General features: G+C 42.1%; 1 protein-coding gene across 1 annotated transcript in view; it reads left to right on the forward strand.

The window, feature by feature from the left end:
* The first annotated feature begins 14,690 nt into the window (after nucleotides 1-14,690).
* SYT16 (synaptotagmin 16) overlaps nucleotides 14,691-25,384 on the forward strand; it is a 277,720-nt gene continuing 267,026 nt past the window's right edge. Inside the window, exon 1 of the mRNA XM_043472245.1 lies at nucleotides 14,691-14,802. Coding sequence (XP_043328180.1) covers nucleotides 14,790-14,802 — 13 coding nt within the window. The 5' untranslated portion in view covers nucleotides 14,691-14,789. The remainder of the gene's footprint in view (nucleotides 14,803-25,384) is intronic.

The following is a 25,384-nucleotide window of genomic DNA, read 5'->3' on the forward strand; positions in this document are numbered from 1 at the left end:
AAATCTGCCTGCGGTGCAGGAGACCTGGGTTCAGTCACTGGGTTGCGAAGATCCCCCTGGAGAAGGGAGTGGCTACCCACGCCAGTATTCTTACCTGGAGAATTCTATGGATAGAGGAGCCTGGCAAACTAGTCCATGAATTTGCAAAGAATCAGACATGACTGAGTGACTAACACTTTCTCCATTACATTGATTATCAATCTTTGTCAATTGAATACAGCAGAATCTTAAGAGCAGAAAATGTAGAAAGACAGATAAAAAGTAACAAAATTAGAGTACAGAGTACATCATGTGAAATGCCAGGCTGAATAAAGCACAAGCTAGAATTGAGATTGCCGGAAGAAATACCAATAACCTCAGACATGCAGATGACACCACCTTTATGGTAGAAAGGGAAGAGGAACTAAAGAGCCTCTTGATGAAAGTGAGAGAGGAGAGTGAAAAGGCTGGCTTCAAACTCAACATTCAAAAAACAAAGACCATGGCATCCAGTTCCATCACTTTATGGCAAATAGATGGGGAAACAATGGAAGTAGTGACAGACTTCATTTTCTTAGGCTCCAAAATCATTGCGGATGGTGACTGTCACCATGAAATTAAAAGCCGCTTGCTCCTTAGAAGAAAGGCTATGGCAAACCTAGACAGTGTATTCAAAAGCAGAGACATCACTTTGTTGACCAAAGTCCATATAGTCAAAGCTATGGATTTTCTGGTAGTCATGTACGGATGTGAGAGTTGGACCATAAAGAAGGCTGAGAGCCAAAGAATTGATTCTTTCGAACTGTGGTGCAGAGAAGACTCTTGAGAGTCCCCTGGACACCAAGGAGATCAAACCAGTCAATCCTAAAGGAAATCAACCCTGCCTGAATATTCATTGGAAGGACTGATGCTGACGCTGAAGCTCTAGTTCTTTGGCCACCAGATGCAAAGAGCCAACTCATTGGAAAAGACCCTGATACTGGGAAAGATTGAGGGCAGGAGGAGAAGTGGGCTCAGAGGATGAGGTGGTTGGACGGCATCACCAACTCAATGGACATGAGTTTGAGCAAACTCTGGGAGATAGTGAAGGACAGGGAAGCCTGGCATGCTGCAGACCATGGGGTCACAAAGAGTCAGACATGAATGAGCAACTGAACAGCAACAACAAGCCCATCTAAGATCCCATCTGGGTTCGTAACCCTTTTCTCTTAATGCCTCAAATGTCCTGTGAGTGGATGTATTTAAAGTGAGGAAACATTCCCAATCTCCTTAACACCCAGTTAAAGTGCTTGTTTCCTGAAACAGACAAAATTGTACCATCTGCAAGTTATTTTATACTGCCAAGGGAGAGATACGGAACCAGCTTTTAGGCAAAGATTTTGTCTTCTATAGGGATTTCCAGAATAGTGATGTGATTGTTGTTCAGTTTCTAAGTCATGTCCGGGTTTTTGAGATCCCTGAACTATAGCATGCCAGGCTTCCCTGCCCTTCACTGTCTCCCTGAGTTTGCTCGAACTCCTGTCCATTGAATCAATGATGCCATCCAACCATCTCGTTCTCTGTTGCCCCCTTCTCCTGCCCTCAGTCTTTCCCAGCATCAGGGTCTTTATCAGTGAGTCGGCTCTTTGTATCAGGTGGCCAAAGTATTGGAGCTTCAGCTTCAGCATCAGTCCTTCCAGTGAATATTCAGGGTTGATTTTCTTTAAGATTGACTGGTTTGATCTTGCTGTCCAAGGGACTCTCAAGAGTCTTCTCCAGCATCACAATCTGAAAGCATAAATTCTTTGGCGCTCAGCTTTCTTTATGGTCCAACTCTCACATCCATGCATGACTACTGGAAAAACCGTAGCTACGTGACTATTAGAAAACCCATAGCTTTGACTATAATGGACCTTTGTCAACAAAGTGATGTTTCTGCTTTTGAATACCCTGTCCAGGTTTGCCATAGTTTTCCTTCCAAGGAGTAAGCATCTTTTCATTTCATGGCTGCAGTCACTGTCCACTGTGATTTTGGAGCCCAGGAAAGTAAAATCTGTCACTATTTCCACTTTTCCCCCATCTATTTGCCATGAAGTGATGAGACCAGATGCCATGGTCTTCATTTTTTGAATATTAAGTCTTAAGCCAGCTTTTTCATTCTCCTCTTTCTCCCTCATCAAGAGGCTCTTTAGTTCTTCACTTTCTGCCATTGGGATGGTGTTATCTGCATATCAGGCAGTTGATATTTCTCCTGACAGTCTTGATTCCAGCTTGTGTTCATCCAGCCTGGCATTTCACATGATGTACTCTGCATATAAGTTCAATATGCAGGACGATAACATACAGCCTTGACATACTCCTTTCCCAATTTTGAACCAGTCTGTTTTTCCATGTCCAGTTCTAACTCTTGCTTCTTATCTTGCATACAGGTTTCTCAGGATATAGGTAAGGTGGCTTGTATTCCCATGTCTTTTAGAATTTTCCAGTTTGTTGTGATTTGCATAGTCAAAGGCTTTAGCATAGTCAATGAAGCAGTAGTAGATTTTTTTTTAATTTCCTTGCTTTTTCTATGATCTAATGGATTTTAGCAATTGATCTCTGGTTTTTCTGCCTTTTCTAAATCCAGCTTGTACATCTGGAAGTTCTTGGTTCATGTACTGTTGAAACCTACCTTGAAGGATTTTGAGCATCACCTTGCTAGTGAAATGAGCATAATTGTATCACAGTTTGAACATATAAGGAAATGCATTACCAACTTTATCCAACTGGTTTGAAAACTTGTAATTTTTTAATCTAAAAGCTAGAAAGTAAAACATTTCTATCCTAGTTCTGCCACTGAATCATTGTGTGTCCTTAATAAATTCATTGTTTAAATCCTTTTCTTAGCTGTAAATATAAGATAATCGAGAACCGTTTACTAATTTCAAAATATTAAGAACTGAATATTGCTTTAAAAATGCAAAGGTATGAATACTGAACTTCAAAATAATTACAGCTGGAAATTGTAAGATTTTAGAAAGTATTTGGATGTCAAGGAAATGAAAGTGATTATTAGTGGTGAATGTGATTTTTGAGGTGATTTTCTTAAGAAGTAATAATTGAAAGCTTATGTGTTTATACAGATCTTCAGATTGATGTGAAACAAAGCTCTCATGACTCAATTGACAAGGAAGAGTTGTTTTTTTCAAGTTGAATTAGGTATACTGTATCAGTCAGTTCAGTCTCTCAGTCACGTCCGACTCTTTGAGACCCCATGGACTGCAACACACCAGGCCTCTCTGTCCATCATCAACTCCTGGAATCGACTCAAACACAATGTCCATTGAATTGGTGATGCCATCCAACCATCTCATCCTCTGTCATCCCCTTCTCCTCCTGCCTTCAATCTTTCCCAGCATCAGGGTCTTTTCAAATGAGTCAGCTCTTCACATCAGGTGGCCAAAGTATTGGAGTTTCAGCATCAACATCAGTCCTTCCAATGAATATTCAGGATTGATTTCCTTTAGGATGGACTGGTTGGATCTCCTTGCAGTGCAAGGGACTCTCAAGAGTCTTCTCTGACACCACAGTTCAAAAGCATCAATTCTTCAGTGCTCAGCTTTCTTTATATAGGCTCCTCTAATAACTTATTTCAGGGATAACATAAAGGCTTGATATACAAGCCTATATATTAATATACAGAGAGAAAATATATTGAGGTATCTTTAAAAATGAACTCTGTGAGCTGAAAATTACTCTTGCTTTGACATAAAGAGCCTAGGAAAATAAGCAGAGTTATTAATGGCTTTCCAACCCACCCTTGATTCTTGAATTAAATTACAGTTTGAAGAATGCCTGCTTTTTAAATGGCATTGAGAAGACTGTGGGTGCTTAACCAGTCACATTTTCATTTACCTTTTGAACAACTGTGTAGTAATTTTTATTGCACATTTAAAAAAATTCCCTGTATTCAAGTAATACAAAGTTTCAGGCTGTATAACCTCCTTTTATATGGTATTTTTTTATGCTTGGATTATTTGGTTTAATATGCTATATACTGCAGGTCTGGAGTTTTTAAAGAACAGTTTAGACATGCTCCTTTAGGTTTCAAGGCACACTCACATTATCTTAAATGCTGGAGGCTTATATTAAGACTACAGAGGACAGGAAGGTGACCGCTTCATCGAAGGCATGGCTGGGAAAATGACTGTCTTGTAGTGGGCACAGCAGCTCTCATAGCTGGGTAGCGCCCCCAACTTTGAGGTCGATGTCCACTGCTCAGTAGTCATCACATACCTACTCTTGTGTTTTCCAACTTCTCCTTGCACATTTCTCCCTCTGCAGCTTCTGTTGTTCCTGAAAGAGGTTCTGATTGATCCTATTACTTATAATCCAAAAGAGAGCCCCCTGACTCTCTTTTCTTCTAAATCATTCTGGCCTTCTAAATCATGTCCAGCCAAAGGATGACTGCCCTTAACTAGGGCAGAGACCCCCGGTACACTTGACTGTGGCCAGTGTAATAGGTCAGAGCTGGGAAAGTGAAAGTTGCTCAGTTGTGTCCAACTCTTTGCGACCCCATGGACTATACAGTGCATGCAATTCTCCGGGCCAGAATACTGGAGTGGGCAGCCTTTCCCTTCTCCAGGGGATCTTCCCAACCCAGGAATCGAACCAAGGTCTCCCGCATTGCGGGCAGATTCTTTACCAACTGAGCTATCAGGGAAGCCCCACAAGCCAGAGGGCACAGCCAATTATGTGGAAGGACCCAACTCAGACAGCCTTCCTTAAAGAGGCTGTACAGGCCTTCAGAATCTCATGGATTTCTCAGTACAGTCATGATGGGCTTAAAATGATAATGATGCTCTACATCACTGTCAATATTGTAGTTTCAGGAAGAAATCAAAGTAGTGGCAGAATGTACACTTGACAAATAGCAGCATTGCACAGCACTTAAGTTGCTCTGGGGCCAGACAACCTAGGTTTGCTCTGGGATTACAGTATGCATCTGTGAATTAGTAGAACCTACCATGAAATTAAAAGACGCTTACTCCTTGGAAGGAAAGTTATGACCAACCTAGATAGCATGTTAAAAAGCAGAGACATTACTTTGCCAACAAAGGTCCGTCTAGTCAAGGCTATGGTTTTTTTCCAGTGGTCATATATGGATGTGAGAGTTGGACTGTGAAGAAAGCTGAGCGCCGAAGAATTGATGCTTTTGAAGTGTGGTGTTGGAGAAGACTCTTGAGAGTCCCTTGGACTGCAAGGAGATCCAATCAGCCCATGCTAAAGGACATCAGTCCTGGGTGTTCATTGGAAGGACTGATGCTGAAGCTGAAACTCCAATACTTTGGCCACCTCATGTGAAGAGTTGACTCATCGGAAAAGACCCTGATGCTGGGAGGGATTGGGGGCAGGAGGAGAAGGGGATGACAGAGGATGACATGGGTGGATGGCATCACCGACTCGATGGACATGAGTCTGGGTAAACTCTGGGAGTTGGTGATGGACAGGGAGGCCTGGCGTGCTGCAATTCATGGGGTGGCAAAGAGTCGGACACGACTGAGCGACTGAACTGAACTGAACCTATAATAAGTTAGGGATGTGGATCTTTGACTCAGTATGATTCCATTTAAAGTCCCCTTTCATCCTTTGTCATACTGTTACATATTTAACTTCTGTATGTTATAAATCTCATTATACATTTTTCTCGATTTAAACAAAGAAAACATAAGAAAAAGTATATTCTAATTATCCACACAGGAACTTTTGCAGTGTTCTTTTCTGTCATGCAGAATGTGGAATGATTTTCCTTCAGCCTGAAGAACTTCTTTTAATACTCATTTCTTGTATCTCAGCTCTGTTGGAGACAAATTCTTTCAGCTTCTATTTGTCTGAAAATGTCTTTATTTCACCTTTTATTTTCAAAGATATTTTTACTGGGTTTAGAATCCTAGGTAGGAGATGTTTTTTTTTCTTTTCTTTTTTTTTTTCTTTTTATCCTTTCAGCACTTTAAAGATTATTCTACTCATTATCTTCAGCCTTCATTGTCTCTGATGAGAAGCTAGTTTTCATTCATCTTGTTCCCTTGTGTATGATGTGCCCTTTTTCTCTGGCTGCTTTTGGGGTTTCTCTTTATTTGTGGTTTTCAGCAGTTTGATATGATGTGCCTATCATGGCTTATTTTGTGTATCATCTGTGTTTTTCTGCAGTGGTCTCTTCTATTTCCAGGACTCCGGGTATATGTGTATTGACTGCTTGTACTGTCCCACAGGTCATCGTGGCTTTTTGCCTCTACTAATTTTTCTCTTTGTGCTTCAAACTGAATGATTCCTTTTGACTTCAGGTTCACAAATCCCTTCTTTCATTATTCAATCTGCTGTTAATCTCATCCAGTAGGAGTCTGATCAATTTCAGGAGTCTCCTTGTTTCTTTTTTATGGTTTTTATTTCTCCACTGGGGTTCTCCATTTCTTTGCCCATTATATCCATCTTTTACTACAGATTATTCAGTATATACTTAGCTAGTTATTAATATTTTGACACCTTTGCTAGGTCCAATATTGGGGTCATCATTGTATGTATGTATCAGTTTCTATTGGCTGGTTTTTTTCCCTGTTGACTGTGGGTCACATTTTCCTATTTCTTTCTCTGTCTAGTAATTATTTTTATTGTATGAAGATGCATGTTAGAGACTCTGGATTCTATTATCTACCTCCAGAGTGTGGAACTTTGTTCTAGAAGGCAGTTAAATTACTGGAGAGGTTTGCGTGTAGGCTTGTTAGGCTGGATCTATTTTGGTTTTGTCCTTAGTTTTAGGGCAGATAACTTAGTCCTGGTATGTGCCCCTTATTTCTTAGGTGTGCCTCTCCTTATGTTTAGTGGAAAGCTGAGAGTGTTTGCCACATCACTCTATCCTGTCAGGGCTGGGACTTTGAACTCAGGGGCAGCTTAAGCCAGTAGATGCTGAAATAATCTGCTTTGCACTTTCAGGTCTCCTGTAGTTTATTTGCCCTGGAATCAGTGGAGTTCTTGTCCTGCTTGCTGGCTAAGATCTGAGATAATTTTACACTCACATTTTGGGGCTGCCCTCCCTATAACTGCTACTTTCAGGGACTTTCCATTTTGACTTCTCACCTGACAGCCCCAACTCCATTCTCTGTCTCCGCAGGTAAGACTTAGTCTCCTGGTGGCTCAGATGGTAAAGAATCTGCCTGCAATGCAGGAGACCTGGGTTCAATCCCTGGGTTGGGAAGATCCCCTAGAGGAGGGCATGGCAACTCACTCCAGTATTCTTGCCTGGAGAATCCTCATGGCAGAGGAGACTGGTGGGCTACAGTCCATGGGGTCGCAAAGAGTCAGACACGACCAAGTGACTAAGCATACATGGCACACCTGTCCTGTCCCATGGACAAGGCTGTGTACTCAGGTGTGATGTTGTAGAAACATGGATCTCCCCTTTCAAGGAGGTCATCCCCTACAGTTTTTAATCATAGAAAAGAACCAAATGATAGCCTCCTATGTACCTGGAACTTATTGAACCTTGTTCACTGGATTTGTGCCAAGTGTCTCCTAGGTTATCAAGATTCCACTTAGCATTCTTTGGGAGTTTATTAACTCATTTAGGTCCCCAAAGTGCTATTTGATCATAATTTTAATGATAGACTAACCTAATGGCTTGAAAGAAGCTGGGGCACTTCTGAAAATATGTTCAAAATCCCTGATACTTCAAGAAGGTTAATCTTCCCCAAATGTTAACTCAGCAGTAGAGAATAACCAAATTGTATATTAATTTGCTTTTGGTTGCAAGTTACAAAGCCTAACCATCAGGCCAATTACAGGTTATGCTATAAGGGAATTTTTTTTACATGCACCAGTATTTTACAAATACTTTAATATGAGATTTTAAAAATTCTTAAGGTAAATAACAGCAAAAAAGCTTTCATATAAATACATTATCTACAGGTTGATTTCAGATACCTTGTCACCATAGTACTTAACAAACTGGGCTATGTTAGCTTCAGTTAACTATTTTAGTTAATCCACATAATTTGTTGAATATGAACTTCATATAGTGTAAATGATTTAAATGAAATGAATTTTGTTAAAATCTCAAATTTGTTAACTCTTCTGCTTTTTGTTAAATGTTTTAAATGGTTGATGAGCTCATTGTTTCTTAGTTTCTTGCAACATAATTGATACTGGGTTGGCTAAAAAGTTCAGGTTTTTCCATAACATCTTATGGAGAAACCTGAATGAACTTGTTGGCCAACCCAACCCATTGTCTGTGTTTTACTTGGTTAACTGAAGGTATTCTCTTTGTAAACTTCAACTAGTTGCCTATAAAATTTCTTGGCAGAAACTGATGGTGTTGAATTTAAGAACCAAATACCTTGTCCTTTATTTAGAGACTATATGTCTAAAAAATCATTCTGTGTATAATTAAAGATTAATCAACCAATCAAAAGATATAGCTCTAGTGTTACTAGTTTTCTTTAGTGTTACCATCGATGCCCAACAAAATACTGAATTACCAGCAAAATTACCCATAAACATATTGTACCAGCAAATATGGATGGTATCATTGACTCCATGGACATGGGTTTGGGTGGACTCCGGGAGTTGGTGATGGATAGGGAGGCCTGGTGTGCTGTGGTTCATGGGGTCACAAAGAGTTGGACATGACTGAGTGACTGAATTGAACTGATCTGAACCAGTAAATAACTCTTAGCCTTCTTTCTGAAAAATCCCTTATATTTACAAATATAATTCATTCACAAAACTGCACTCTGTATAACTGGGACTTAATGATTCAGGGAAGAAAATGACAGGGCTGTACAGTCAGATATCTCTTTGTTCTTTGGTGGATTTACACACTTTCTGATACCAAGTTTTGCCAAAATGAGGAGAGTATCTCTAGCGTTGTGTACAGTCTAGGTGACTACATGAAATAAAAGCAGGCAGGCATGGCCTTCCAGGCAAGCCTCTTTAGGCTGGAATTCATGGAACCAAAGGGGAGCTAAGTACCAAGCCAGGCTATGGCTCTATCCACTGAGTTTTAAGTTTCCAGTTTGTTTTTTTCATTTCTGAGAGTTTTATTTATATCCCTATAGATACTTTTGACATTTTCTCATTCTTTGATTAGCTTTTTTAAGGATTAAGTTGGAAGTGATGCTCTGTGGATGGATCATTCTTTTCTGAAGTTTGCATGAGAAGGAGAGAAACTGGATGTCCCAGTGAGAGGTAAACACAAGATCAAGAGGGCAAGATGATTAAAGGTTTAGAAAGTAGAACTAAAGAGAATGACATAAAAATGAGTTACTTAAATCATAAATTTTATTCTACCTTGAAATATATTATTATTGCAGATCAGCAGTTTAAAACTCAGTAACATCCCCCCTTATAGTTATCCAGCTCTGTTTTCTTATATCAAATGGGAAAAAAAATTAAATACTCAGAGGTAAAGTCAAGAGGGTATTTTAGTTCCTACCAGCCATAATTCCCTCCTTGTCCAAGACTTATTCCTTAAGTAAAATACAGCTTTGAAAAATTATATCTTGTTATTTCAGCTAAAACAAACACGTATTCCTCCAAGTTACTTAGCTTGTGGCCCCATACTTAGATTGTGGCCCCATACTTAGCTATGTGGCCCCATAACTTGGAGCTTTTTACTATGATACAAGGAATTAATTATAGAGAATTGTGACCAGTTCTTGTCCGTATGAAGGATAAAAAGGAATGGATTTTCGTTTTTAAATGGAGGTCTTTAATTAGATCCAAGTAAGAGCCATTTACTGAGCAAGTTTATTAGCACTGCCTTTGTTTCTTAGTGGCTCATCTCTCAGCATTTAGTACCTTACCAATATCTCCACTCTTCACTGTCAGAGAAGAGCAAAGCAGAAATTCCCCGGGTCTGAAGTTCTAGATCTTCAGACAGTTTTATTACCCTGTGAGGACCTACTCTTTCTTGGGTTAGAGGTTCTCCAATTTTAGACTGTGTTGGAAACACCATTAGGATACTTCATTTAACAGGCAGATTCTAGGGTCCCATTGTTACAGCTTCTGATCCAGCAAGTGTTGATAAGGGTTAGAGGATATGCATTTTTAGTAAGTTCTCGAGGTGATTGTATACGAGGTGCCCTGAGGCCCATACTTGGCCAATGATGGTATATGCTTACCTTTGGCAGAAATTGAGAGCTATTAGGATGCATTCTGAGAAACCTGTATGCGACATAGGAAGCAACAGAACTGGACATAGAACAACGGACTGGTTCAAAATTGGGAAAGGAGTACCTCAAGACTGTATATTGTCACCCTGCTTATTTAACTTATATGCAGAGTACATCATGCAAAATGTCAGGCTGGATGAAACACAAGCTGGAATCAAGATTGCTGGGGGAAATAACAACTTTGGATATGCAGATGATACCACTCTAATGGCATAAAATGAAGAGGAACTAAAGAGCCTCTTAAATGATGGAGAAAGAGGAGAGTGAAAAAACTGGCTTAAAACTCAACTTTGAAAAAACTAAGATCATGGCATCTGGTCCCATCACTTCATGATAAATAGATGGGGAAAAAGTGGAAACAGTGGCAGAGTTTATTTTCCTGGGCTCCAAAATCACTGTGAACAATGACTGCAACCATGAAATTAAAAGACACTTGCTCCTAGGAAGGAAAGCTATGACAAACCTAGACAGCTTATTAAAAAGCAGAGATATCACTTTGCCAACAAAGGTCCGTATAGTCAAAGCCATAATTTTTCCAGTAGTCAGGTACAGGTGTGAGAGTTGGACCATAAAAAAGGCTGAGTGCCAAACTGATGCTTCCAATTGTGCTGGAGAAGACTCTTGAGAGTTCCTTGGATGGCAAAGAGATCCAACCAGTCAATCCTAAAGGAAATCAACCCTGAATATCCATTGTAAGGACTGGTGCTGAAGCTGAAGCTCCAATACTTTGGCCACCTGATGTGAAGAACTGGCTCATTAGAAAAGACCTTGATGCCGGCAAAGATTGAGGGCAGGAGGAGAAGGGGGCATCAGAGGATGAGATGGTTGGATGGCATTACTGATTCAATGGACATGAATTTGAGCAAACTCAGGGAGATACTGAAGGACAGGGAAACATGCTCTGCTGCAGTTCATGGGGTTGTGAAGAGTCCGACTGGACTTAGCAACTGAATAACAACAAGGATGTGTTCCCTGGCCCCTGCCTCCTCCTACTCCGAGATTACTTGATTGTAGGGTAAGCATATATGACGAGATCTTTGGTATTATTTCTATAATTGTGTATTTTTGACTTTAAAGAAAAATAACTGCTAGAATGTTCTTTAACAAATATGCTGCCTTTTATCCTTATTAAGAAAAAGAAATTAATGTTGAGTTCATAAGAGTTTTGAGAGCAAAGCCATCATTTTGACCTGTTTTTCCTTGTTCCCAGACTCTTCCTTACTTTTTCTCCCTTACCTAATTTTCTAATTTTAAGCCATTGATTCTCTGCAGTGACTGCTGGAAACTTAATCACCAAACAGTGGGGCCAAGCCCCAGGCCCTTGCCCTCTACTTTCTGGACCAGACTTGTACCTATTAGCCCTGTCTCTCTTCTGCCCTTCCCTGTGTGACCCGCAAGGATTAAATGAGACCATGATGTTTATTACCTAATAGCTATTTTGAAAAAGCTTTCCCTGTTTGTTAGCATCATCCATATTATATCTAGATGTTCTTAGGTATTTCAGTTCAGATGCTTAGAACAGATACAGAGTCCAAATGAAAATAAAAGACAAGTTTTATATAAAATAAAGCTCTTCTCTGCTCTTATCAGATAAATTTCTCAGAAGCTCACAGGCTACATGCACAAGTCATAGTTAAAATAATTTTTCTATTTTTATCTACTCTAACAGACAAGCAATAGCTATTTCAACCAAAAATAGCCTCTATCATGATGCAGACCTACAGCAAGTGGCTGCAGCCCCTCCCCACTCCCTGCTCGAAGGTTTGTTTATAGCCAGGGTGGTGATAAAGTCAACAGGATGTGGTCACAGGTCAAGGGTCACAGGGACTATCTGGTGATTTCCATGCATTGTGTGTATAAGAGGTATTTGCCCTTTCTTACCCTGGAAATGAACTCAAGCAATATGGATGGGGACGTTTTAAGTCACAATTACAATAAAGTCAAAAAAGCCCTCATACTTTAGAAATCTAACTAAAGCATTTTATGAACGAATGCTTGGTCCAGTCTTCTCCCTGTCCTGAAAGAGCTGATGGAGGGAGCTTTTACAGAGTGTCCTCCCTGTCTGCAGAGAGACAGATGAGAAGGAATAGCCCCTCCTCCCCACATTTGGAAAGTTGTCATTTGAGGATAAGAGATTTTATCTTATTGTGATCTTGAGGGGGAATTGCTGCCCAGGGACTCCAGGTGGCAGATGGAAGGAGTCTGAATTTCCCCTGACATTGTGGAGATGCTACACTAACCATGGGACCACCCACCTTTGGACTTCAGAATGGCATGGGCACATAGCCATCCCTCCCCTCAAGGACAAGAAGTCAGACCCGGAGAGGCTTTGGGTGTGGGTGACAGGACAGAGCAGTGGATGCCGCACTTGTGGACGAATAACTACGGGCCAGTCCTGACTGAGGAGGTCTGATGAGCTCTGAAATCCAGACAAGCAGTCCCTCACGGGGAGGAGATGTGCCCAATACCTCTTCACATCCCCGAAGCAATCTAATCATTTCCTTTAAACATGGACATGACTGCAAGAGAAAGTGGGGAGGGTAATCTCAGAATTGCCTCTGAACTGAGGGAGTTTACCCTGAACTGACTCAACAACATGTGGAATTGGGAGGTGGCCCAGAAAGCTAACTTATAGAAAAGCACATGATTTCTTTTTTTACATATTTGAATATATGGACAGAAGTACCTTTCCTTCTCAACAATCCTCTATCTCAAAATACAAAACAAAAAACCAGTCTCACCTCAATCCTACTCTCCTCTGAAGCTCTCCATCCCTTTTTCCCTGTACTGCCAAACTTTTGGAGAAAATGGTCTATCCTGGGGCCTCTGTTCTTTGAGATCTACCTATTGCTTATCCCCTCCTCATCTGACATCTGGCTCCAGGCTAATAAACTTGCTGTCAAACTGGTCAGTCATTCAGAAAACAATTATTGAACTTATACCTTGAGTTATGACTTTTCCTCTTTCTGACTTACATAAGTAGCTTCAATTGATGATTAAAGAACCTCACCAATGTTCTACTGACCCTTCAAATGAGTCCAAACCCAAATCATTATCTCCCGCCCCCCTGCCCCGCCCACCCCAATCAGCTTAACCTCCTGGTCTGTGAGCCTCCAACAAGGTCAAAACTCCTGGGTCACCTTTAATCCCCTCCCACCTCCTGTTCTCCATCTAAGTCATTTCAAGTCTGTTTACATTGAGGTCTACCACAGAGGGTTGATGTGAAAGCCCAATAAGTCAGATCTCTGTGGCTGTTAACTAGAAGTGTGCTTCAGAATCACCTGTGTTAAGCATAAAAAGATAAAAAACAAACAACCTAAAAATGATGCCCCCAGTCCCACCTCAGATGGGCTTACTCTGAATGTGGGGCCCAGTCAATACCAAAGTCTCCCTCATCTACGCTCTGTGGACACATCAGAAGGGACTCCTGCCTTGTTCTCCGGTTGCTTCCTGTGTCTGCCCAGCCAAACAGGAGCTGCTCTGCCCTGCCTTTCTCCAGGGTCTTCCTGGTGTCCAGCCCAGGGCTGGAATGCAGCCTACTGGGTTCCCTACTGATTGGGTGGAGGGTGCTTCCCAAATGCAACAAACAGATGTACCTATAAGAAGTCAGGAGCCGCTGTAATGCTTCAGAACACATGTCTGAGCCATTCTGTTTCTTTACATCAGGGATCCGGGGGCTCATGTACCCTCCCTCTGACAAATCAAGAGTCCCTCAGAAACTGGTTTCTGCACCTCAGGGGCATATATACAGCTCTTACAGGTGGCTTCAGCTGGGAGCCCTCCTGAACTAGGAAGGGTCCCTGAGGCACAAAATTCACTCAATGGCTCCCTCATTCAGGCTGACTCAGGACTCAAGGATCCACGCAGTCAGCTGGTAGGGCTAGGTTCCCAGTGGTCATCAGTTAATCAGCTCACCCAGGTGGCATCCAGTTAGTTGGGCATTTTATTCAGTCCTTCATTTATTCCTGCAGGCCTCGCTCACAGAACCATTCACCCAGATATGTACTGAGACCCTCTAAGTGCCCGACACTGTCTTCACACAGGAGGCAGAACGGATGATAACACAAGGAACACTCGACCCCTGAAACCTACCAGGCTGGTGTTGGGCGGATTCTCAGGAGTTCTGGGGCCTGGAGATCAATGTCAGGCACCCGGCTGAGCGTCACTTCCCACTCTTCAACTCTTCCTGCTTTGCTCCTTTCGGTGGCTGGAGCTTCCAAGCCACAGGTAGGAAGGTCGAGGCAAGGATGAGGTGGCCACTGGGGAAAGGAGAGACAAAAACAAGAACATAGCGGGGAGTGTAGTGGGAAAGGAGCATGGCCAGGAGCATTTATCCAAGTGGCTACCTTCATTGTCTTAGGGAGAGGGTCCGGGAGGGAGGACAGATGCTTCGAGGCGGAGAAGAGTGGGCCAGCCGCCCGGCGCAGGGGCTCCGCAGCTCTGCCAGCTAGCCTGGGGTTTTTCGGGCGCTGGCGGGGCGCGGGGCGGCGCGGCGGGGGCGCGCGGCGGGAGGGGCTGTGCGCGGCGCGGCCCCCGAGCGCGCGGGGCCTGGCGAGGAGCGCGCCGGCCCGGCTCGGCGCCGGTACCCCAGGCGCGGGCGGCCGCCCCGCAGCCCCGGGCTGGACCATGGCGACCGACAGTAAGTGCGCTCGGGCGGCGGAGGCCCCGGGTGGGAGTCCGCAGGGCCCGGGGGCGGGAAGTTTTCCTCTTTGCGATGCCCGCCTTTGTGCGGGGCTCGCGGGGACCGCGGCCGGGTACCCCCGCGCCCCTCTGCCCATCACCCTCTGCAGCCGGCAGGATCGGAGAGGCGCAGGCGGCCCTGGCAGCCCGATCCCGGAGGGATGCGGTGGAAGGGCGAGCGGCGGGCGCCGAGGTGGAGGGAACGCTCGATGCCGCGGGCAGCGGGCCCTGCCATCACAGCCCTTCTGGGGGTGCCCCTGGGCCCAGAGCCGGCCTTTGGGGAACCTTGCCATCCAGGCGCCGGGAGCTTTTAGCGTTGAATTTAAGGTTCGCCCCGAGTTTGGGGGCTGGTTTTGGGTGTTCGCCTTCGGGGGATGAGGGTGGCTTGACTGCTCGGCTGCCCCATGTGCCCACCCGGGCCATGTTCCCAGGGGCCAGAGACCTTATCTGGTCACCATGGACAGCGCACCAGGTGAGCGCGTGAATGTCAGGTTGAAACTACTGAATGGAAGTGTTGGAAGAGGCTGGGTTGGCCTGCGTTTGGCATCTTGGCACCACTGCTTTATTGGCTCAGTGCTTTTGGAAATGGGATCACGTCCACGAAAGCTGGTTAAGTTAGATGTGTCGGAAGCTGGATGCGCATTAGTAGAGCCTCAAAGGGAGTGTGTGTGTGTGTGTGTGTGCGCGCGCGTGCGTGTCTTCAGTCATGTCCGACTCCGTGACCCCATGGACTGTAGCCCACCAGGTTCCTCTGTCCATGGAATTTTCCAGGCAAGAATACTAGAGTGGGTTGCCAGTTCCTACTCCAGGGAATCTTTCCGACCCAGGGATGGAACCGGCGTCTCTTGTGTCTCCTGCATTGGCAGGCAGATGCCTTACCACTGCGACACCTGGGAAGGCCCATATTCAACTCTACTGATTGAAGAATAAAACTTTAGCCCACTGGTTTTGTTTATGGAAAAATGGTAATGATTTTCTACCAGCTTAGCTTTTGAGGCGATTTTTAAGTACAGCCTTAATTATGTTTGTTTTCAGTTGGCATGGAGCTGAAACTATGAAAGGTTTCCAGAATGTAGAGGATAATTAGTTTGTCTTTGTTCTTATTCAGAAGTAGGGTAAGGGACTTACTATGTGTCCCTACTAGGGAAATGAAAAGAAAGTATTCTCAGCTGGTGTCTTGAAAAATTCTCTCCAGATCTTGACCATGTCTGCAGCTTAAAGATCCACAGTTCTTTCACAGTTAGTGTAAAGGTGATCCTGGAAAGGGCTGCTCCTAGATGCAGAGTTCTTTGGTCAGTTCTCAGCTTGCCTGCATTTTAGAATTACTCCCAGAGCTTTCAAAAATCCTTGAGCATCAGTATTTTTATTTTTTTTTAAAGTAATACATCTCAGATTTTAATCTGAATCAGAATCTCTTGGAGGGCTTGTAATCACAGGTTGCTGGCCCCCACTTCCAAAATCTGCAATTCAGTAAGTCTGTGTTGTAGCCTGAGAATTGATGTTTTTATCAAGTTTCAGGTGTTGCTGAAGCTACTGTGCTCCCTGTCTTCTCTCTGTAGATGTGGGAATGACAGGTGAGAGGCAGGTAGGAGCACAGAGAGACAGTCACTTTCTCAGTCCGGTCCATGTGCGGCAGGTACATGGCATTGTGAACATATATCAAACCTGGCTAATGTTGCCTTTGGGCTACAGTGGACTGCTTTCTCTATTTTTGTCCCCAGAGAAATTTCCTCTTGAGAGAAAAATTGGTTCTAAAGTTGAGCAAAACCAGAATCCTCTCCAGTCATTCCCGGAAGTAATCCAGAAAGACTTTTTTTTTTTTTTAACAAATGTGGAATGTAAATGTATATAAAACACGCAGATATTTTAAAAATATTTGCCTGGCAACGTATAATGTTCACAAGAAGAATGCCCAGACAACATGCCCTCTGAGGGCAGATTCCAGAGGAAGAATGGAGGCTCTGAGGGCCTCACCTTGGTTTTCAGAGAGGTGTGGTGAAATGGGAAGGATCTTTGAGACCATCAAACTAAACTCCCCTTGGGCAATTCATATTTTTATTTTTATAACTCAGGTTTATGAGATCTTAAAAGGTTGAAACAATTGGGAAGGAACTATAATAGAAAAAAAGGAGACTAGTAGGGGAGAAAAAATGAACCCAAACTCTGTTAGTATGAGCAGTTCGGTTATTATATAAAGTGGTGGTACTTAGGTATTTGACCTATGTTTCTTGATTTTCTCAGTAACAAGTATTCCAAATAGTTTTGTGTTTCCAGATCATAGTGAAGTAATTTTCTCTTTTTCTTCCATTTGTGTCACTTGTTCCATTATTAGTACTTGCCCTAATGAGTCTTTATTGTTAAAGTCACTGTAACCTGTTTAGAAGTGTAATTTCTTAGGAACAGCCAGGCATGTTTGGGCAATGTTGGAAATATGTAATTGTATTATGCCCTGGAAATCTCGGGCCATTCTTGGGTGGATGGGTCTTTGGGGCTGCTGTGGATGAATATTTGGTTTCATTAGGAAAACTTCTAGTCCCCATCTGCTTGCTCCTGGCTTACTGGTTGGTTGTGTATCATTTTGGCTGGGTACATATGCAGGTTACTACCCCATAAGCCATTCCTCTTCCTGCTTACTGGTCGACAACCTGCACTTTACTTCTTCCCCATCGTACTTATCCCAGCAGTCATTTCCACTCTGCCTAGTCCTGGAGGATAGAAGGAAGAGACAGCAGGGGAGGGAAAAATCAAATTTAGGCCCTACATAGGTGAAGGTTAGCAAGCTCTGCCAAACAGCTACTTAAGATGTTTAGGACTTAGGATGTTGAGTATTTAAAAGAAAATTGCTTGATTTTAGTGAAAAGGAACTCAAATTCTTAAGTAAAATTGTTTCTAGTCATAATTATTATTAAACAGGTTACAAATAATGCCAACTAAAAAACAGAGACAAAAAGAGTTAGAAAATGACTACTTTGCCACCATCATATGTAAGTAAGTAAGTGTTAGTTGCTCAGTTGTGCCCGACTCTTTGAGACCCCAGGGACGGCAGCCCACCAGGTTCCTCTGTCCACGAGATTTTCCAGGCAAGGATACTGGAGTGGGTTGCCATTTCCTTCTCCAGGGGATCTTCCCAACCCAGGAATCGAACCCAGGTCTCCTGCACTGCAGGCAGATTCTTTACCAACTGAGCTACCAGGGAAGCCCATTCACACAGCAATCATCCATGGATGCTAAACTATTGTGTGAAAACCTGAAGACCGGAATATTTACATTTTGGGGGAATTTCCCCACAGATTTCTTATTAATTGCACAGGGGAAAATAATAATGTTATAGTGCAGAAACGTGGGGTTCACTACCTTAACCAAACCATCAAAGTTAGCATCACTAGTTAGTAATAGGGCAGGCTGGTATAACCTGTGCTGCCTGATCCAAAACCTTGGGAAGGATAGAGGGTTTTCTGGCAAAAATGGGTACCCTGGTTCTCATCAGGGGGAAATATCAGACAAACCCACATTTGGAGACATTCCACAAAAGTCAGTGTCATGAAAGATGGCTGAGGCACTGTTCTAGAATGAAAGAGACTAAAGAGATAAGTAAATGCAACAGATGGTTTGGATCAGACCCAAATCAGGAAAAAATGCTACCAAGGACAATATTATGATAATTGGGGAAATCTTAGTATGGATTGTATGTTGGATAATAGCCTTGTTGTACAGTCACTAAGTCATGTCCAACTCTTTGTGACCCCATGGACTGTAGCACACCAGGCTTCCCTGTCCTTCACTATCTCCTGGAGTGTGCTGAAACTCATGTCCATTGAATCAGTGATGCCATCCAACCATCTCATCCTCTATCACCCTCTTCTCCTCTTGCCCTCAGTTTTTCCCAGTATCAGGGTCTTTTCCAGAGTTGGCTGTTCGCATCAGGTGGCCAAAGTATCGTAGCTTCAGCTTCAGCACCAGTCCTTCCAATGAATATTCAGGGTTGATTTCCTTTAGGATTGACTGGTTTGATCTCCTTCCTGTCCAGGGGACTCTCAAGAGACTTTTCTAGCACCACAGTTCAAAAGCATCAATTCTTTGGCACTCAGCTTTCTTTATGGTCCAGCACTCACATTCATACATGACTACTGGAAAAACCATAGCTTTGACTAAATGGATCTTTGTCAGCAAAGTGATGTCTCTGCTTTCTAATACACTGTCTAGATTTGTCCTAGCTTTTCTTCCAAGGAGCAAGCATCTTTAAATTTCATGGCTGCAGTCACAGTCCGTAGTGATTTTGGAGTCCAAGAAAATGAAATCTGCCACTGTTTCCCCATCTATTTTCCATGAAGTGATGGGACTGGATACCATGATCTTTGATTTTTGAATGTTGAGCTTTAAGTCAGCTTTTTCCCTCTCCTCTTTCGCCTTTATCAAGAAGCTCTTTAGTTCCTCTTCACTTTCTGCCATTAAAATAGCCTTGTATCAATGTTAAATTCCCTAAATAGGATGTTTTTACTGCAGTTTGGAAGGGACTGTCTTCCTTGGGAGAAACTGGAGTCTTTAGGGGTAAAGGGGCATGATGTCTGCAGCAAAATCTCAAATGGTTTAGGAGAAAAACGTTCATGTGTATGTGTGCACTTGTATGTGTATGTATGTTATACAAGAAAGGAGAGAAAATGTGCCAGATCTTAGCATTTGGTGAATCTAGGAGTTCTTTGTACTATTCTTGCAAGTCTTCTGTAAATTTGCAAATCAAAACATATGGTTCCATGTAAATTTTAGGATTATTTGTTCTAGTTCTGTGAAAAATGTCATGGGTGATTTTCCTGAGTGTTCACTGGAAGGAATGATGTTGAAGTTGAAACTCCAATACTTTGGCCACCTGATGCGAAGAGCTGACTCATTGGAAAAGACCCTGATGCTGGAAAAGTTTGAGGGTGGGAAGAGAAGGGCACGACAGAGGATGAGATGGTTGGATGGCATCACTGACTCAATGGACATGAATTTGGGTAGACTCCGGGAGTTGGTGATAGACAGGGAGGCCTGGTGTGCTGCGGTCCATGGGATCACAAAGAGTTGGACATGACTGAGCAACTGAACTGAACTGAATTTGATAGCTCAGTTGTATCTGACTCTTTACAGCTGCATGGGCTGTAGCCCGCCAGGCTCCTCTGTTCATGGGATTTTTCAGGCTAGAATACTGGAGTGGGTTGCCATTTCCTCCTCTGGGGCATCTGCCCGATCCAGGGATCGAACCAGTGTCTCCTGCATTGGCAGGAGGATTCTTTACCCTTGAATCACCTGATAGGGATTGCGTTAAATCTGTGGATTGCTTTGGGTAGTATGGCCATTTTAATAATATTCAGTTCAGTTCAGTCGCTCAGTTGTGTCCGACTCTTTGTGACCCCATGGACTGCAGCATACCAGGCTTCCCTGTTCATCACCAACTCCCGGAGTCTACTCAAACTCATGTCCATCGTGTCAGTGATGCCATCCTATCATCTCATCTTCTGTCACCCCCTTCTCAAAACAATATTAATTCTTCCAATCTAAGATCATTGGATATCTTGTCATTTCCTTGAATCATCTTCAATTTCCCTTATTAATGTTTTATAGTTCTTAGCATACAATTCTTTTACCTCCTCAATCCGGTTTATTCCTAAGTATTTTTCTTTTTTTAGTGTGATTTCTAAAAGGAAGTGCTTTTTTTAAACATCCCCTTTCTGACATATATATGTAACTGAATCACTTTGGTATATGACAGAAATGAACACAATATTGTGAATCATCTATAGTTCTATTAAAAAAAATAAAAAAAACAACAGTCCTGGGATGTCAATTTTTAACTCTAGGCATTTTGGTCTAATACTTTGGAGTTTACTTATTGAGTAAAATAATATTGAAAGACTTAATTCTGGACTCCTAATCTGGTTTGAGATGATAATGTTCACGAAACTTTTTATTGTGGAAAATTTCATATACATATGAAAAAACCGAGAATAGTATAATGAACCCAATGTACTCAGGTAACCCAGCTTTAAAAATTATCTGCATTTTGCATCTACCTATCTTCACATCCCCTTTTTAGGTGCTGTTTTTGAAAGCAATTCCAAAATGTCATGTTATTTCAACCACTGATGTTTAGTATGCCTCTGTGTACACTTTTTTCTTCCCATAACCCCCATGCTGTTCTTGCACTTAAGAGAAGTAATGATTCTGCAGTTAGTGATGATAACGTTTAGAACTTGTTAGCAATGCAAGATAGTAACCAGAGTTCTGAGAAATGCTCTGATTTGACATATATGGGTTGTGCATTTGTTCTAAGTTTGAAAAGTTGAGGAAGGCTGGGTAATTACAAATGGTGTAGAAGAAAGGGTATGAGAAGCTGCTTGTTCTTGTTTTGTTTTCCAAACACCTCCTCCTGTTTTTAAACCAATAATTAAATTCCAGAAAAAAAGATGAATACGGGCACGGAGACAGTGTTCTGAACTGATTTACCCATTTGATGCTACCCTGATGAAACATTCTGAAAGTCAGAATGATTAATTTCATACTATTTAGAATTCCGTAAGTTTAAATTTCAGCATGGCATCTTTGATTTAGAAAGCCCAGTGAAGTTTTTCTTGACTGAGCTGACTTTCTAATGTTTTGAAATAGAAATGGGCCAGATCTCTTGGGAGGAGTAAACCTCCTAAGTGTGGGTAAATGTGGATGGCAGTTGTTCTTTTAGGTCTCTAGAGTATCATTTAGTAATTAACTACTATTATTTAGCCTTATGGGTTGATTAAAACATGTCCATTATGCCATTTGACAATGGTTATCTGTATGTTAAAATGATGGTAAAATTGATTGATAGATCTTTGTAATAAATTAGGGCAGTTTCTGAAGCTCATATATATTGCAAATAAACTTCTTATCAACCTTCCATTAAGGGACTATACACAATTGATTTTAGGCACTTTAAATTTAAGCACAGATACCATCCCTTTACATTAGGTTTTCTTTATAAACTTTTCTTTTTTTTTTGCTGAGCTGTGTAGCAGGCGGGATCTTAGTTCTCTAACCTGGGATCAAACCCATGCCCCCTTCATTGGGAGTGTAGAGTCTTAACTACTGGACCGCCAGGGAACTCCCTTCATTAGATTTTCTTATTGCCAGAGTATATTATTTTTGAGAGTTCTGATTTTAGGAATGCACTAAGTCACATTTTATACTTTAACTTACAATGGAGCAAAGGTTAAGAGGCATATAATGATTTTATCCACCCTATTTGAAAAAATTTCCCTGGCTTACATACTAATATATTTATATACTACCTTAATTATAATCTTTTTACCAGTCAAAGTTAGGTTTTCAATTGACTTAGCTCAATAGAAATTTCGAGATTGAGGAACTCAGTGTAGGATGGTGGAAGACAGCACAGACCTAGCTTCAGAGCTACCCACATTTCAAACTCTGGCCCTGCCACTCACTGGCTGCGTAGCCTTAGGAAGTTATTTTAACTTCCCAGAGGTTTTGTCTTATTCCACTTTGAAGAGTTGCAAGAATTAACTGAGCTTGTGCACACAGTAGCCATTAAATATTTCTCTTCTCATTCCCTACAACATTCTTCCTGGAGTGTGTACCTTATCTTACAAGAACAATTTGACTTTCAGAACTGGGGTCGCCAGTCATTGATTCCATTTTTCCTTGTGAAGAATACAAGGAAAGGAAAGGAAAGTCGCTCAGTTGTGTCCGACTCTTTGCGCCCCTGTGGGCTATAGCCTGCCAGACTCCTTCGTCCATGGAATTTTCCAGACAAGAATACTGAAGTGGGTTGCCATTCCCTTCTCCAGGGGATCTTCCCTACCCAGGGATCGAACCCGGGTCTCCCACACTGCAGGCAGACTCTTTACCATCTGAACCACCAGGGACTGCTGAAGAATATAAAAATGAAGACCAAATGACCTGTTTAGAAATGAAGACTCCAAGGAAGAGACTCGAGGAAAAATCACCCTAAGGTACAGAACTCAGATTTTAAATAGAAGTATTGATGGGCTTCCCAAGAGGCTCAGTGGTAAAGAATGTGCATGCAGTGTAGGAGATGTAAGTTCAATCTCTGGGTCAGGAAGATCCCCGGGAGAAGGAAATGGCAACCCACTCCAGTATTCTTGCCTGAGAAACCCCGTGTACAGAGGAGCTTTGTGGGCCACAGTCTGTGGGGTCGCAGAAGTGGGGACACGACTGAGCAACTAAACAACAACAACATTAATGTGATGTGTTTGTCCCTGATGCTTATCATTTTGCACAAGTGTGATGTGGCACATGGGCTTGAGGTGTGTGTGCACATGTACCGCTTTTAACAACTTGCGAGGTTTCAGTGCTGGCATTTAGAGAGGTCCAACAACTACCGTTTTTATTGGCTCTTGGGACCTCTCTGGCCACACACAAGGGGCACGTCACAAAGCCCAGAGCGGTCCCAGGAGCCAATCATCAGAGAGGATCCCAGAATTCTCCTGGATCTTCAATAAAAGCAGTAGTTGTTGGCCCTCCCACCCACAGAGAGCTGATGTGCTGTAGGAAGGATGGTACTGGAAGAGGGGCAGGAAAGGTAATGTTTGACCTTTAGCTATAATTGGGAAAGTCATATCTGAATGATATGCTGCCTCAGGGAGCTTGAAATAAGCAGAAGTCTGCATGCTTAGTGAATTCATTTCATGAAAGCTGTTACAAATTATAAAAATTAAAACACCCAAAGTCTTATTTTGGGGAGTTAAAAAGTAAAGGAAAACAGGACAAAGTTGTGAAATTTGGGTTGAAAGCTGGTGAAGGACACAGAGTGAGAAAAATAAGGGGATGAGAATTGTATCAAAGAGAAGCTGTCCTCTCTTAAGGGGAAAAGGATTTTAATTTCATTAAGCCTCCTTGCTTGTGTGTGAGGCATTACATGGGGATAAGAGATTATTTACAGTTTAAAGCTCTATATGTTGTATTGTATTCTCTTACCAGTGATTTTATTCATTTTAAATCCTTGTTTTTGAGATAGTAACAGGGTGACAGATACCTGAAAACTGGATAGTTTCTGACTGGCTGAGAGTTTTGTGCAATGACATACTGCTTTAAAATTATTGACTCTTAAGTCAGAGCTTAGAAAATGAAGCTATTCTAAAAAGGTTTGCCTGATGGAAAGTATTGATTTTGATTGCGTGTCTCTTTCTTGAAGCTTGGAATACTTTCATTTTTGGTTGCTACTTAGCACCTGAAAGCTATTCTGTAATAAAAGAGCTGTAACTGGAGTCATTAGCTCCTTGTAATTGAGGTAAGACTATCCTAGTCTTTAGAAATTGAGTTAGATCCTTGAGACAAATATTTCTGTTTTTATCCAATAAAATCAGCCTATGTAAAATGAAAGGGAGGGACTTCCCTGGTGGTGGACTTTCCTGGCTGAGACTCTACACTCCCAATGCAAAGGACCCAGGTTTGATCCCTAGTCAGGGAACTAGGTCCTGCTTGCCACAACAAAGACCTGATGTAGCCAAATAAATAAATAAATATTAAAAGAAATAAAATGAAAGGGAGAGTCTGAAATCATTTTATTAAAAAGATGTCTCTCCACGTGCACCCTAATGTTCATTGCAGCACTGTTTATAATAGCCAGGACATGGAAGCAACCTAGATGCCCATCAGCAGATGAATGGATAAGGAAGCTGTGGTACATATACACCATGGAATATTACTCAGCCATTAAAAAGAATTCATTTGAATCAGTTCTAATGAGATGGATGAAACTGGAGCCCATTATACAGAGTGAAGTAAGCCAGAAAGATAAAGACCAATACAGTATACTAACACATATATATGGAATTTAGAAAGATGGTAATGATAACCCTATATGCAAAACAGAAAAAGAGACACAGATGTACAGAACAGACTTTTGGACTCTGTGGGAGAAGGCGAGGGTGGGATGTTTCGAGAGAACAGCATCGAAACATGTATATTATCTAGGGTGAAACAGATCACCAGCCCAGGTTGGATGCATGAGACAAGTGCTCGGGCCTGGTGCACTGGGAAGACCCAGAGGAATCGGGTGGAGAGGGAGGTGGGAGGGGGGATCGGGATGGGGAATACATGTAAATCCATGGCTGATTCATGTCAATGTATGACAAAAACCATTACAATATTGTAAAGTAATTAGCCTCCAACTAATAAAAATAAATGAAAAAAAAAAAAAAGGTGTCTCTCCTACATTGTGGTCCAAACCACATGCTGTTTTCTCTCTGAAGTCTTTATCACTCTCCCAAACAGAATCCATCATTCATTTTACATAAGCTTCTTAAGTTATATTTTTCTATTTTAAGCCCTGTTTGTTCTATATGCCCCTTGAGGAAATGATCTACTTTTACGTATATTTCCTCAACTTTGTCATTCTACTGAATAAGCATGGTGGCCTGCATAGTATAATCATTCAGATGTTTGCGAAATTCAGTCTATTTCTCTACTGTGAGCCTCCTCTTTTTCTTGGATCCCATCCTTTATGCACTTCTCACAGTGTGGACCTGGGAACCCAGGGTGGTTAAGGT

The sequence above is a fragment of the Cervus canadensis genome, chromosome 6 (assembly GCF_019320065.1).
Source record: "Cervus canadensis isolate Bull #8, Minnesota chromosome 6, ASM1932006v1, whole genome shotgun sequence".
In the NCBI taxonomy this organism is placed as follows: Eukaryota; Metazoa; Chordata; class Mammalia; order Artiodactyla; family Cervidae; genus Cervus; species Cervus canadensis.